Genomic DNA, 15187 nt, shown 5'->3' with positions numbered 1-15187 from the left:
ATCAAAAACTAGTCCTATTCATGAATATAGGTAAATATCTAAGACTAAATAGTTTGTACAAAAACATGTTCTTGCATTTTGATGCAATCTTTACAGAATAAAACTATGTTACACCTAAAACTTCTACTTGTAATTAACCTTGTAGCAACTAATTCACTAACCTTGGGGTAACTTCTCATACATATCACTTAGTCTTGTATATACACTAAATAAAAATTTGTTGAAATGAATTCATAGCTATCCTCCACATTCACTCATAGTTTATTAATGAGGGCCCTGATCATGAATATCTTTGTATAATTTAACATTTCACGCTTGATACACAAGCCCCCTACCAAATAAAAGATATCAGCCGCTGTGATAAAAATATAAATCTACAGCATCAAATTTACAAAATTCATCATCACTTAAGTCTATATATATTTTACTGTTTTCCTCTTGTATAGAAGGTATATGTTTAAGATGCACATCAAGCAAAGAGTTGTGCTTGAAATGTAAGATTCATCTTCAGTTGCAGTATACAGATGGAAGTATACAACATGAGAATACTCAAGTTTCTTTCACAATTCGCCAGAGCTCAGTAAAGCAAGTACAAAAATTAAGTTTTTAAATGCACATGAGAAATATTAATGAGAGGTTCTTCTCTTACAAAACCTACATTTGTACCTAAAGGCCTAAAATGGCTTCTTTCCATTCCAACAAAATAGGCAGTAGTAAATGTATCTACAATTAAATTTCTATTTGCAAAAATTGTCCCTAATATACAGAATATTTTTCATTATATAAAACCCCTGTGAATATTTACAGCTTGTCTTGGTCCAACAGTCATGTGATATGAAAGTCACCTGACCAGTCTATCACATGTTCTGGTTGTCACATGACTAGTCTATCACATGACCACATTATCTGAGGAATGGCAGGAAAAAAGACTTGATGGAGTTATGTAATGGAATGGTCCCCAAGAACAGATATTTACATGGAGCAATGGCGGTTTTCTGAAACATAAAAATTATACATATATTTCTTTCTTTCAGATCACAGTGAAAACATAGTGCTAATTATGATTGGTTTTTATAAACCTTTTTTGCTTACTAATCAATAAAAGTCTGAAAAGAATATGTAACCAATGTTTTTCAAATTAAAATCATAAAATCAATTATAATATTAAAAGTACCAAAAGTTATGCACTGACAGCTGGCAGAATACTTTTACCTATAGTAAATTCATAGAATCAAGGATTTCTGTGTAAAAAAAAAAAAAAAAAAACGTTTAAAAACCTACCTTTTATAAAATGGTTTTCAGTATCTGTGCTAGCAGAGCAGTCAAGAGTAGTAAGCCAGAGGCGAGATGCTGACAGGAGCTGCACTTTTCTACATAGGATGCCTCAGGGATGATTTGGGTATATGTACAACCCGATTTAGCTGTAATATTGAATAAAATGTAATCAAAATAAAGATGAGATAAAAATCATCAAAGCATCAAGAATAAATATCAATGACAAAACAAAAATTGTGGGATACCAAGAATCAAATAATTTTATAATGAAAGTTACAAAATTGACTGCACAGCAAGTTAAAGGGATAATAACTCTTCATATGAGATCTATATTTCTCAATAAAACATTGTGAGTAACTCACAGCATTATAATATATTCTGTTTTACCACAAAAACGGCAGTTATAGCTATTTTTCTGATATCTGAGCTTGTCTTTAGACCACGTGACCTCCATTGATGGCTATACTCTGTTAAAATCTCTTAAGAGATTTTAACAAAAAACTAAACTTTTTAGAAAAAAACCAGGGACTAACTTTGAATGTAAAAATGGATTCATTAACCATGGGTAAGTATGGGAAAATTGTTGTTTACTCCAGGAAAATTCATTTTTTGGCCGAAACGAAGAGTTATTATCCCTTTAACTGTTAAATATATTCATCTTCAACCCAAGACCAAAGACTACATGCACTGTTCCTATATACCATGACAAACTTGCTAACAAACATGAACCTAGTTCTTACCCATGACAAACATGACCATGGGGGAACTCATGGCCCCCTGCCCCCCTCTGCTGTAGCCATAGACACGAAGATAGTAACTCTCTCCTGCAGAGAGATCACTGATGGTAGCAAATGTGTCTTTGCCTGCATCAAAATCTTTGGCATCGATAATCTTCTCACTTGTGCGCCAGTATTTGACCTAAAAGAAAATCAACAGAAAATAAAAATTTTAAAAGCTGATGGATTTTCAAAATGAGTTTTTCTTCAGCCTACCCTGATTGGAAGAAGCTTAGACTGAAACTTTCAGATGATTTACAAAACAGTTAATACACTGTAATTAGGTAAGGAATATGACTTCATTAAAAGAAAAAAATTCTCTTCAGCCCACCTTGTATCCCTGTAGCGGCTCTTCAGTCTGGTCAGTACTGATACCCCTCCAGCTGACCTTAATGGTGTGAGTGTCCACGTTGTGTAGCTCCACCTCTGTGGGGTAGTCCTTGGGGGCTGGAGAAGTCAAAGATAATATTCACATCTACTGAGTCTGGATATTTTCATCCGACAACTCTTACTTACAGCATGCATGGTGCCCCTTAGGTTTTTCAAATGATCAAACTCCTGACCTCTACTTTCATTAAGTATTTGTTAAAAAAACTGCTATTAAAAAATTAAAAAACATGGTAGAACCTGCATCTGTGGACAACTATATATACTGAACTCTGCTGATAATTAAATACCAGTGACAGGATGGAAGTTATTTGTCAACAAGGACACCAACTTTACAAATCCCTTTCACTTAAAAGAATTATATATGCACAACCCAAAGTTAGAACCATTCCAGTAATTTGAGCAAACTTACGTTGTCTCAGTGTCTTCTGTGGATAGGGCTGACTTGGTTCTCCATTTCCTGCTTCATTGTAGACCATGACGGTCACTTCGTAGTAGGTGTCTGGGTACAGTCCAACGATGAGACCTCTGTCCACGTCACCCGGTATGGTGGCCACCTCTGCCATCAGGGAGTTCTCACGTCCACGGACCCAATAGTTGATCTGATAAAATTGAGTACCAAATACATAAATTAATCTAAATCTCATATCACTGATATAAACATTTAATAAATCTGACAAAAATACATGAATTCTCATCCTTATATCACTGGGATAAATCCTCATTCTGACTGAGATAAAATCTCTTAACACACAAATTAAACTAAAAACACCAAGATGAAAAATTCTTATACTGTAATGATAATATTAATAATACTTATAGTGATAATAAGAAGAATATTTATTAGCAACATAAAGTTGGATAGTACATATTTAATTACAGTAAAGTGGTAAATCTAAGAAAAACATACCAGACACTGAAACTTTCTCTAAACTAAATTTAAAAAAACATTTTAAAGACGTTTTTTACTTTCAAGATATGAAAGCTGTTAATTGTAAACTGTGGCTGCCAAACAATATTTTTTCAGAAGATTAAGAAAAGTGTGTCAATTATGTGTCAGTAAATCTTTACTATTAAATTTCTGCTCACCCTGTATCCAGCAAGGACACCTTTAAGGTTAACAAAGGTGTTTTGTACAGGTATCCAGGTGACCTCCAGTGCGGTGGCGTTATACTGTTCTGCCACAATGTCCTTGGGGACGGCTACTGGCACTGAGGTGAGAGGAAGGAAAAGATTAATTGTAATCAAAGTTGTTGTAACAAAGTCTCTTTTTCAGTAAAAAAAAATAATAATATTAATAATAATAAAGAAAACTATGAAAAATCACTTTAAGACCGACAACCTTTCTTCTTTCTTTGGGAGTTGAGAGTTTGATAACAAAAGACTATAAGAAAAATAAATTTTAAATAATAAATAAAAAAAGGAATTTTCATTTCTTCAGATCACATCTTGATCTGGACTTCAATTCTAAAGTCCATTCTGTAGACCAACAAGTACCACTTAAATCCTGACCAGCATTAAGTGGTCAGTGGCAGTGGTCAGTGCATACTTACATCCCATAGCAGACCTGATCTCGACAATGGGTGAGATGAGGGCGTCGGATGTGCCCTTGACATTCATGGACTGAATCTTGATGTCATACAGAGTGTATGTGTTATCTACGCCAACTGTGGTGGCAAAGCGATGGCCAGGGTCATCCACGATACCCTGCAAATGTGAACCAGTTCCTCTTAATAACACAAGTGAGATGACAAGGATATTCTTAGTGACTTGATTTTTCAATTTTCAGTATTAACAGCCATTCAGGCAGTGTCAGAAAAGAAAACTCCCTTACTATAACGCACACCAATATGTCTGATTTAAAAAAGTGTACGTACCGTAGACCAGTCTAGATCACTGACTTTGCCCTGTTGGTTTTTCCTGTAGTAAATCTTGTACTTTGTGTTGTTACCATGCTGCTCCCATCTTGGTAAAGGCTGGAAAAAGAAAAAAAGAAGATTTATGACCTACAGGTTATCTTCCACAGTTTGGGTGTATCTTAAGCTACTATTTTCTAATTTTACTTGAAGATCGACTGAAATGCCTGTGTGAGAAAACAGGAAAATATGTATTAAGATTTGAATTTATTTATTCAACTATTCAAATGAAAACCACTGACAAAATTATATTTTCAAAAATACTGATATAAACATTTTTGTCTAAACAGGCTTAATACAGACTTTTCACAAAGTATACAAAAAATATTTAAATTTTACATTTTTGGTAAAAGAACATTATTTTCTTTTTGAAAATTGGAATAGTAAATCAAAACCATCATGGATATTAAAAAAAGAAGATAAAATGGCCATCAACTCCCACCTCCCACTCCACAACGAGGGTGCCAACTTTGGAGTCCACAGCTCTGGTGATATTCCTGACTGGCCGGGCCGGGATGGACTGGGCAGTGGTTACCATGGCTACAAGTAAACAACTTCACACATAATCTATAGACAACATTCACCCAAACACACACACATTTTTTATAAAATTTTACTTCTCAGTAACATTAAAAAACTTATGTAATTCTCACGATAGATTAGATTCAGGCTGCTGGAAAGTTTCTAGCTTTACTAGTTGACATTGATTATTGCTGAACATATATACAGATGATGGAAAAAAATTATTAAATTCATCCTTTTTGGTCTGTATTTTCCAAGCACTAAATTATTAGAAAAGCCAAAACATTAATATACTGTTGGTGCATTTACAGGAAAAACATCACGACAAAAACAATAGCAATTAATAAACCGACTGAACATGTTTCAGCTACTCACGAGAAGGTTTGCTGGGTTCACCCCATCCGTAACCGTTCTTTGCCAACAATCTAAACTTGTAGGTACTCCACGGGTTCAGTCCCGTCACTGTGGCTCGTCTGGCCCCTAACTCTGCCTGCGTGATCACTAGAATTCCATAACACCACATCAGAAATTACCTCAATAAGATCTTGGTACCTTTATAATGTTATACAAATACAATAATTTAATAAATCACAATTGAAGAAGTTTTGACAAAGAAGAAAACTTTTGTATTTTGTGAACTGGGCGAGTTCAACGTGCTATGTATTATGGAATTTTATTCTCCATATTTAATTCAAAAACTTTTTGACACATTCCTTAGCAATAGATTAAAGGCATGAATCACTCAAAGGAAAGTCCGTAAAGGAAAAAATAAGGTATAGTGAAAAGTGACAAACAATGAATCACTCACTTTCTGGTTCTTTGGCAGTTTTCCAGATCCCCTCGGCAGCGTTATAGCCCTCAATCTTATACTGCTGTATGGCACTGCGATGGTCAGGGCCTGGGAACCATGTGACATTGACGGAACTGGAGTTCAAGGTCACACACTCAATACCTGACGGCTGGCCTGGGGGACCTAAAACACGACAAGAGATGTCCAGGAATTATGGCCTCTAAGGGAGAGAGAAATAGTCTTACTGGTGAGAAATGATTCATCAATTTACCACCTATCAGTTCCAATAATTTTTTTGGAAATGTGGCATATTTAGAGCTCAATAAAATATTATCATAAAACAACTGTTGACAAAGATCATTCCAGTATTGAATTTTTCAATCTCAAATAATAAAAAGTAAATATTCTTATACCTTCAACTCTGAGCTCCACTTTAGCGGAGGCCTGGTCGGCAGGTGTTTTAGCTATACACTCATACCAGCCCTCCACGTCAAAGGTTACCGGGTAGATCAACAGGTTACCACGGTATTCACCAATTCCCTAGAAACACAGTATTGCCATGTTTTTATTTTGATATAAAAATACAATGTATTAAAATTGTTTTGAATATTATATAAACCACTACACATTACAAATAGCTAGGTTACAGTTTAGGTAGGGATACTTAATTCGCTGAATAAAAAAGCTTGGGCCCTTACACTATATGCAAGTTCATACAGCCTTCACCCATACAAAGATCTTTATAAACTACATTAAATATTTATAAAATAACTTCATAAAAATTAAAAAAAACAAAGACAAGAGCTCCTTACCCTTTGCCAGTATCTGTCTGGTTCCTCCACCCGCAGCCCATACTGGTCGTACTTGCCCTCAAAGTCAATATCACGGTCGTTGAACCGCCATATGTAGTTGAGGTCGAGTAGCGGGTTAACGGTGGCCAGGCAGTAAAGAGTCAGGTTCTGACCTACATATGTTGTCCTGATGGGAGGAGACTGCTCTGACGGCTTCATCTGGAGACTGGTGGATTCTGATACGCAAGAAAAAAGTTGCAGTTTTGAAATGGTGGCAAGAAGAAATTTAAGCACTCAAATGCTGTTTAGATGTGGCGGACCTCGGCCAAGGCAGCTCAAATTTCAAGATAAATCCATAAACAAATCACCACCAAGATCTAGTTAACTGACTCTAAGTAAGCCCATATCCTGAAAATTTTGTCCATTACTTTTTCAGACAGGTCAGTGAGCTTGCAACCCAGTAATGCTTACACGTGGTGGAGGTAATAATTTTTTTATTTAAAACCAACACTTTAGCACTTATATTAAGGGAAGTACTCACAAATATACTACTAAAATGATGAAAATAAATAATTAAATTTTAAATAAAATTTTTTTCATTAAGTCTTCACTTCTTTATTCGAATGAAAATTAAAACATTATTTTTATATACTAAGCAACTAATTCATAAATTTCAAGTCAAAATAAGAATCAATTAAATTTATGATCAGAATCAAAATTCTCCCTACCTACTACAGTCAGGAACCCAGTACTCTCGGCTGACCCAACATCATTCTCCGCAACACAGGTGTAATTTCCTCGGTCACTGTACTGAACTGAACGAATCAAGAGATTGCCATTGGGCAGTTTACTGATGCGTCCACCACCAGTCAGTGTGAGGGAGCCACCATCCTTCTTCCATGTGATTTTCTCCACTTGAACCTTGGGCGCGGCTTCGGGCTGGCAGACGATGGTGACGTTACCTCCCTGGACGGCAAACTGGTTGGGATCTACTGGGTTCTTGATGAAAGATGGTGCAAATCCTAGAAGATGAAGAAGGGGTGACATTTCATTATAAATATTATAATGGTTATGTATTACTTAATATTCATATCTATCTGTTCATAGTTTTATCTTGTTTATAGTTTATCTTCACAAGTGTGATTTGTGAAATCAGAATCATAATTATTTCCACTAAAAGTCAAATCGGTATAGTTAATAAATATTACTTGAAAGGCCCAATAAATCATGAAAACAATCAGGAAATGTTTCCAACTTACTCATCACTTTCAGTTCTCTGGTCAGGTATCTCATTGCATACTGATTCTTAGCCCCGCACTGATACATCGCAGAATCCCACTGCTTCAAATTCTGGATAGTCAGGCGATCTTTTCTCTGAGTCCAGGAGAAACGGCCCACTTCATTGGCAGGTAGGGTGTTTTCACTGAGGGGTAAACCATTTTTGAACCAGAAATAGTCGACTTCTGGTTTTCCATTGGCCCGACAGCTCCAACTGACGGAATCGCCCTGGTCCACAAACTCATCCTTCCAAGAGACCAGGAAATAGGGCTCGGCTAGGGGGAAAATGAAACAAAATTTAAAATCTTACGAATTTTAAATAATTCAGTAAAAAATGTTTATAACCTGAACACTATTTCAAAAAGAAACCAACAAATAATAAAAAATAATAAAATAAATAAATTGCTCGCACATCAGGATTACCGCCTACCTTCCAGAGTAATGGTAACAGTTCCAGTGGCCGTCTGCCCAAATTCTCTCTGCACTCTACACTCATATGTCCCCTCGTCTGCGAGTTCCACGCTGGGGATGATCACAACGCGGTTGTTGTCTTTAGTGATAGCACGACGCGGCATGTTCTTACCATCAGTTCTTCCCCACTGGTAGAATAGGTTGTTTCTATGAAGAAAGAAAAAGGGGTGAAATATAAGACTTGCTTCTACCAAACTGAACAGGCATCTATATAATATGTAAACATGTTCAATAAGCCTGTTTATAAAATTACAAATGAGGTTGAAACTCAGTTTTGTAAATAAAAACAGTATTATGTAAAACTGACCTTGTACTATAGGTATAAAATGATGTCACATAAACATAACTGTCAAATGTTATAATTCATTTTAGCCAACAAAATGGCAAATCATTTTTCCATGTGATGTAAAAAATCTCTTATATTCTATGGAAACTAAGAAACTTCTAATATTCTAAACGATTTTCACAAACTTAAAACAGATAAACTGATCCCTGCACTAAAACTTGATCAATTCACTTACGTTCCCCAGGCGAAGCACTCCAGTCTAATCTCCATGCCTCTCAGTAAGGCCGTGTTCTGTGGAAACAGTTGAGGAAAACCACTCACTATCTGAGGCTCAACAATACGGGACACTGAAAATAAACAATTAGACAGCTTTGATTACAATAAAAATCAATGGATTTATTAATTTTCTAATTTCAAACAACTGGAGAAAGTGTAAAATTTAAGGATATTAATTGGTACCATATGAGAGGAAATAAGGACAAAAAACCTTTGAGTCACAATCAACTGGTAAACTCAATTTAATATTGGTAAGATACAGGTCCACCAAATAAGCACCAGAAAATACTTATTTTCAATTGCCACAAACAATCCACATAAACAGTATAGAAATAAAAAGAAATAGCAATAGTTAAATACTTACATCCTTTCGTGACAATCAGCTGGATGGGTTTGCTAAACTTTCCAGTGTTAGAGGTGGAGATGGGACTGTACACGTGACAGATGTAGTTTCCAGAATCCTCCTCCGTCACGGAAGAGAAGTAGATGTAGCCAGACTGGGAGATGAACACCCAGGGTTTGACGTCAGTACGGATGTAGTCTCTCAGGGTGTTCTTGTACCACTGATAAATAAGCTCTGAAAATAAAATTGTGTTTGAAAAATTATTTAATCACCAATAACACTATCCTCATATTCAATGATGCAGTAAAATTGTGTACTGTAATCATGAAGAATTTTTTTAAAATAACACACAATTCCCTTATCACACTGATGAAACTGAATCTTTAAAAATAATCCTAAAAATGCAAGAGCTGAAGATGGGCAGCAAAAATGTTAAGTCTGAATTTCTGGATAAATTCAAAAGACTTAAATGTCTACCATCAAACTGAGAAGAAAGCGGTTCACTCTTACCTCCATAGTGATTGGGTGCGTTGCAGGGAATGGCGGTCCCCACAGTGACAGAGGTTTGTACTGGCTGACGAATCACGTTAGGGAAGTCATCCAAAACTGGTGAAAAAAGAAAAAAGGTTTAAAAAAAATGAAAAGATGAACACTGTTGTGCTGATCTTTAGAAAGAAATATCCTGAATTATGCTCTTGGTGTAAATTTGCTCAGCCTGGGTACTATCACAGACTTGACCATACAGTCTACAAATCAACCAACTAAGCATAAAATTCTTTGACAAAGTTCTTGATTAAATTGCTATATCTTAATTCTGAGATAAGTTTGGATTGTTAGAAAAAAAGCATGAAAAAATGGCTTGGTGACCTTACAATCGAGGGGGGCTGCCTTAAGACAGAAAACTCCCAGAAAAATATACATAAATCACTGAAAAGCATGTCTGTACCAGAGAGTACACAAAGTGCTGAGACAGAACAAAATGTGACCTATGTTAACCCCGCCCATACAGGGGAAAAAACTGCCATTTCGTGAAAATAAGTCAGAAAATATGGCGTGTGGTTCAGAGAACTGATAAATTAAGCCAATGATGATTTTGGCTCCCAAAAAGTCAGAAAAATCTTGTCCCTGCCATACTTACATCCAAACTGCAGTTGGACTTGGTTGCTGAGAACTGAACCATACTTGTTGCTGGCCACACACTGGTAGTTGCCGGAGTCCAGGGTCTTGGATGGAGTGTGGATGGTTAGCTTGCCATTGTTAATTGTGTACCTAGATTACGTTCAACAGAGCATATTTTAAAAAGTTGCAAAGGTAGTGTGAATTTGTAGTTTTTTGGCATTTTCCATGCTTGGTTTGCCTTCCTGTAATTGTGTTAAAATTGATTCTCAAACTAAATGTTCATTTAGTCATGGATATTGAAACTCATCTTACCACATATGTTAAAGAAGGATTTGGCTCAATCTTTTTACTCAAAATTAATGGACTCAAATCTCAACATTTTAAGTTCCATATAAAAATCATTCAACACGAAACTGACAGTCATCTACCTAGAAGGGATGAGACAGCCATTTAGAGAAAAAGTAAAAAAAATATGATAGGGGCACCAGGGGATGCCTGCAATGATATCAAAAATGATATTTTTGGCTAAAAAAAGCCTGAAATTCGGCAATAATCAGAAAAATCTCATAACAGCATCTTTCCATACCTTGGTTCCTGCAGTGCCAGCTCTGACAGCGGGGTGGAAGACGTCTGCGCTATTTTCCTCCAATCATACGTGGCAAATGGATATCCATCAGCATAGCACGAGAAGGTCACATATGTTCTCTTGGATGAGGTATCAAACACAGTGTCTTGTGGCTGCTCAGTGATTTTGGGTCCACGCTCGTAAAACTCTGGTTCTTGGACCGTGGATCCAAAACCTTGAAATGAAAATGTCAGAGGGTGTGATTATACAGTCAATCATGTCTTATCTCCTTTATATATGTATTTTCATAGAATTTTTCTTTTATTCATATCTCTCTTTAACCTTTCAAGAAAATCTTTGCTCTCACCTGCATCGCGTTCAGACTCTACAATCTTGTAAATATCTGTGTTGGGGATCTCACAGATAAAAGATAACTCAGCCTGCCCGTCATTTAGTGTCCAACCCCAACGATTATCTGGGAAAGAAATTCAAAAATGTGTTAGAAAAAGCTTTTAAAAAACAAACTGATAATAACACAGCCTATTTACTTTTCAAAATTGAAGATTTTCATGTCTAACCCATATTTATCTACCTTTAGATAATAAGTACCTTTAGTTACTTTTAGAATGTTTACATCATGGAAATAAGCAAAATTTGCCAAATGAACACCAAGAATAAAATACTGAAAAGTATCAATAATATTCTATTTCACACACCACCATACCTCTTTCACATGTTATATCAATTTAATTTTTTTTGTCATAACACATGCTGGCCCATAATGATGTGCAAAGAGAGTGCATTATGAGTACTATACCTACCTACCTACTAACAGTGATAGGGGTTTACAACTTGGATCATATATAAATGTACATTAAAACCAAGAGTTAAAGACAATTTATATGGAGGTGATAAAATATGCAACAAATAAATCAAATGCCTCCCATGCCTTAATTCTCACCTTGGAATGTATAAATAATATAATTTCCGTTGGGGATGGTTGTCTTCACGGTGGTGTCGATCCAGAAGGAATCGGTTGCTATGGTATTCCCAGAGGTGGCCCAGCGGAAGTTGTCCACCTGCTCGCTAGGGTCATCTGGGTCTACGATTAGTTTATCACTGCGTTCACCATCAGTGTAGTAATCATACCTGAAAACCATGACAACAGGTTGACTGAGATATCGCCCACTACAGAAACCATGGAAACAGTTGGATTGGCAAAACACCCATTATGGAAACCATGGCAACAGACTGACTGCCATAACACCTATTATAAAAACTAGATGTGGAAACCATGGTAACTGACTGATTGGCATTCTGATCAGGAAGTTAAAATCATCCACTGTCAGAGCTTTAGTATGACAATTGCATATGTTCAATCCTAAAAACATGCTTTTTTTAGTTTCTTGTTACCTGTCATATCAATTTAAAAAAAAAACACCATTTTAATTATTCTTTGCTCAGAAATCTGACAGTGTAATTTGCGTTAAGAAAACTTACTTTTGTACAACATTTAAAGTTGACAGCACTGAACCTATAAAGTCGTGTTCCTCTTTGTCATCAATTTCTAATAATGTAGCACCATCTCGCTAAAAAGAAATGAAATAAAGTCAGCTAAAAGGCATCCTTCTTATCACTTCTAATTAAATTTCTTAAATTTCTAAATTGCTTAATACTGCACAATTCAAATTAATAAACCAAGCATAAAATTAAGGAGATCACAGACACTAAGATTCAATGGTAACTTGGATAACAAATCATAAAAACTCTCTACTGTGTTATTCAGACATGAGCCTAGGTTTCAAAAAAAAAAAAAGAAAAAAAAAACATTTATTATGGGACCCAACACCTAACCTTGACAAATCTCAGAAACCAACAGAATTGAAGTAAAAAATGCAGAATTACGCTTTTCCGCAGAAAAAGCTCATGTGTGGTTCTTACCGCACAAAGCTCCTTGGCCTCGGTGACGGCACTCTGTCCCTGGACATGAAACCTATAACAATGATCCTTGTGGGTCTCCCAGCCGGCCGGACAAGCTGTAGAGGAAATAATATATGAATGCTCTGATTTTCCTTCTTTTCTCTAACACAGAAATGTTATTTCTTAATACTTACCCTATCTTTAAAAGGACAAAGGATTAAGTAACCAGTTAGGTGAGATTTTGTCTAAATGATACCACAAAACATTTTAATTTCTATTAATTTTTCACCTTTTTTCTCTGCCATTCTAAATAAAGGGGGCGGGGGATTTTCAAATTGATCTAATGTGACAAGAAAATTTGAGTATGTCTTTTTTTTCAGATTTATCATGTCTTAATTTTATTTTCAAAAAATTTAACTTATTAAAGCATTTCAAATCTTATTGTCTTCATCAAAATCAATTGAATGAACATGTTATTTTATGTATTTACTGAATAAAGAACTTGCATCAATGAATAATGAACTTGCATTTTTTGTTTTCATCTTATGTATTTCAGAAATTATACGTGTTGATCAGTTTCTACTTACCGTAATCTACTCCACTAACTCTGCTGATAGCTAATACTACAACTACTGCGGTTAATATAGAATTCATACTTCTTGGGCCCCGGGAGTTCATCTGAAATTAATGCAGGAATAAGATAATATTTCAGAAAAGACTATAAATTATGAATTGATTGTTTGAGTTACCATAAAACCGCTATGTGGCTCTGAGCTTTAAAGAATTGTTTTTGATTTCAGTTCCATGTAGTGTAATTTATTAATCAACTAATAATTAAACTTTTCTTAGTCCATGTTGTGTGTTTGTGTAACAGCTATTTCAAAAGAAGGATTCTTTTTTCTAGTGAAAAAAATTAATATTACAGATTCCTTAGATGACAAACTTGAGAAATGACAGAATTTAGAATGATTTTAGATTCAGGACAGAGTTTTTTTCTGACCAAAGTGGTGATTCTCTTGAATGTCCGCTTTGGTCAGAAAAAGATCCTCTCCACCTAAGATGGTCTAAGAGCTCTAATTTAACTTTCAAGCTGTTCCCTCAGCATGTTGTACCCTAAAACTACGCACATGATGGTAATTGATTACCAAATGAAAATTTTTGGATAAAGAAAATAATGAATTGTTCATTCTTTTTAGAACAAAGTACTGTAAATAATGTAAATTATCAAAAGCTGTTAAAAATATTTTACATTGTAATAAGATCGTAAAACATTTATTCAAATACAAACTTGCCTATGCCATACGATCCAATGTTTTTAAAGTATACCATGCACGTAAATTGATTAAATCCAGGTGAAAAATCCAACGATATCAAAATAGATATAATTATAAATTTGCCTCCCCGTTCACTACGTGTACACTTTTGGTCTTGTAACCTTGTATCCTGTGTTATTGAAAGGCAAACACTCGGCCATTTTGAACATAAAAGTTATAAAATATCTTCCGGTCTTGTCAACGTCTTGCACATTTTCCTTTCAACTGAACCTTTTGAACAAATTGAAGTTTACCTTTTTTCACACAATCGCCAAGAAAAACCCAAGTGATATAAACGGTTTTATTAATTTTTGAATCATTCCCGAGGTTTTGAACAATTCCTTTGGAATGCGGCATCGCTGTTTCTGCATAGTTCAGGTCATGACTCACCTGGGTCGCACTTGGCGGGCACTTCAGGTAAAATTAAATCCAAAATTCTCCAAACACAAAAAAGTCTAAAATTTTAATTAAATTTCACCAAGTCCGTACCAGTCAATAGAATTCATGATTTAAAAGAGGCCTCTTTAATTAATTGTGATCAACTGAAAACATCGATAATTTCAAAGACCTACCTGCATCTTTCACCTGGCCCAATTTCAAGATGGCGGAATTATTTGTGACAAAACTGGGAAAGTAGGTCACACTGACTAACGGCTGAATCACCACCAGCGCCATCTCACGGGCAGGTGTGACACCAATCAACAGGTTGCCGAGGACCTGTCCACTGTACATGTGTTAGGTGAAATTGCTTTGGCTTGACGCATTGCGTTTGGAGGGGAAACGCAACCAAGTTGCATAGTACACCGGCTTTTCTTTCACCAGACCCACGCTCGACTGTCATGAAAATTGTTTTTGAAAACTTAGCCGATTTTTATTGATTTTTTAGTGATATGGTAAAGAAGTATGTTCTAAAGTCGTTTTCTGTTATTTTTTCAGTTTATTAACCAGACTGATAACCCAATCAAGGTGACAGTCGAGCGTGGATGGACGCTACATAGGCCTACATGTTTAAAGACCTAGGAGGTGAATAAATAAATGGATTTAGTTTGGATATTGAGATGTCAATTTTCAGCGTGTTTTCTTTGCCACTAACGTAATTTAGTTATTTAAAACGTTTGTGCACAACAAATGCAAGTCGCGTATCGGTTGCCAATTACAG

General features: G+C 35.6%; 1 protein-coding gene across 1 annotated transcript; it reads right to left on the bottom strand.

Moving 5' to 3' along the window:
* Positions 1 to 1281: 1281 nt before the first annotated feature.
* Positions 1282 to 14721, bottom strand: LOC106158046 (contactin-2-like). The gene is made up of 26 exons (XM_087015427.1): positions 14601 to 14721; positions 13303 to 13393; positions 12737 to 12831; positions 12296 to 12384; positions 11757 to 11944; positions 11163 to 11270; positions 10817 to 11030; positions 10250 to 10380; positions 9622 to 9717; positions 9133 to 9345; positions 8728 to 8839; positions 8166 to 8353; positions 7717 to 8010; positions 7186 to 7479; positions 6479 to 6693; positions 6080 to 6206; positions 5685 to 5849; positions 5252 to 5377; positions 4797 to 4894; positions 4316 to 4414; positions 3992 to 4145; positions 3528 to 3649; positions 2851 to 3040; positions 2383 to 2498; positions 2016 to 2193; positions 1282 to 1421 (listed from the first exon to the last, which is right to left on the bottom strand). The coding sequence occupies exons 1-26, from the start codon at positions 14604 to 14606 to the stop codon at positions 1285 to 1287; spliced, it is 3846 nt and encodes a 1281-aa protein (XP_086871553.1). The 5' UTR covers positions 14607 to 14721; the 3' UTR covers positions 1282 to 1284.
* Positions 14722 to 15187: the final 466 nt, after the last annotated feature.

The sequence above is a fragment of the Lingula anatina genome, chromosome 6 (assembly GCF_051362555.1).
Source record: "Lingula anatina isolate TDL-2025a chromosome 6, LinAna3.0, whole genome shotgun sequence".
NCBI lineage: Eukaryota > Metazoa > Brachiopoda > Lingulata > Lingulida > Lingulidae > Lingula > Lingula anatina.
The sequence above is the reverse complement of the archived record's forward strand: the minus strand, read 5'-3'. Positions and strand labels throughout refer to the sequence as shown.

Excerpts from the sequence above, each read along its gene's own strand:
- LOC106158046 (XM_087015427.1), bottom strand. Across the intron at positions 8,840-9,132 it reads GCTGATTGTCACGAAAGGAT|TGTCCCGTATTGTTGAGCCT; the intron begins GTAAGTATTTAA and ends GTTTATTTTCAG. Across the intron at positions 4,146-4,315 it reads GTGATCTAGACTGGTCTACG|GGTATCGTGGATGACCCTGG; the intron begins GTACGTACACTT and ends TCACATTTGCAG.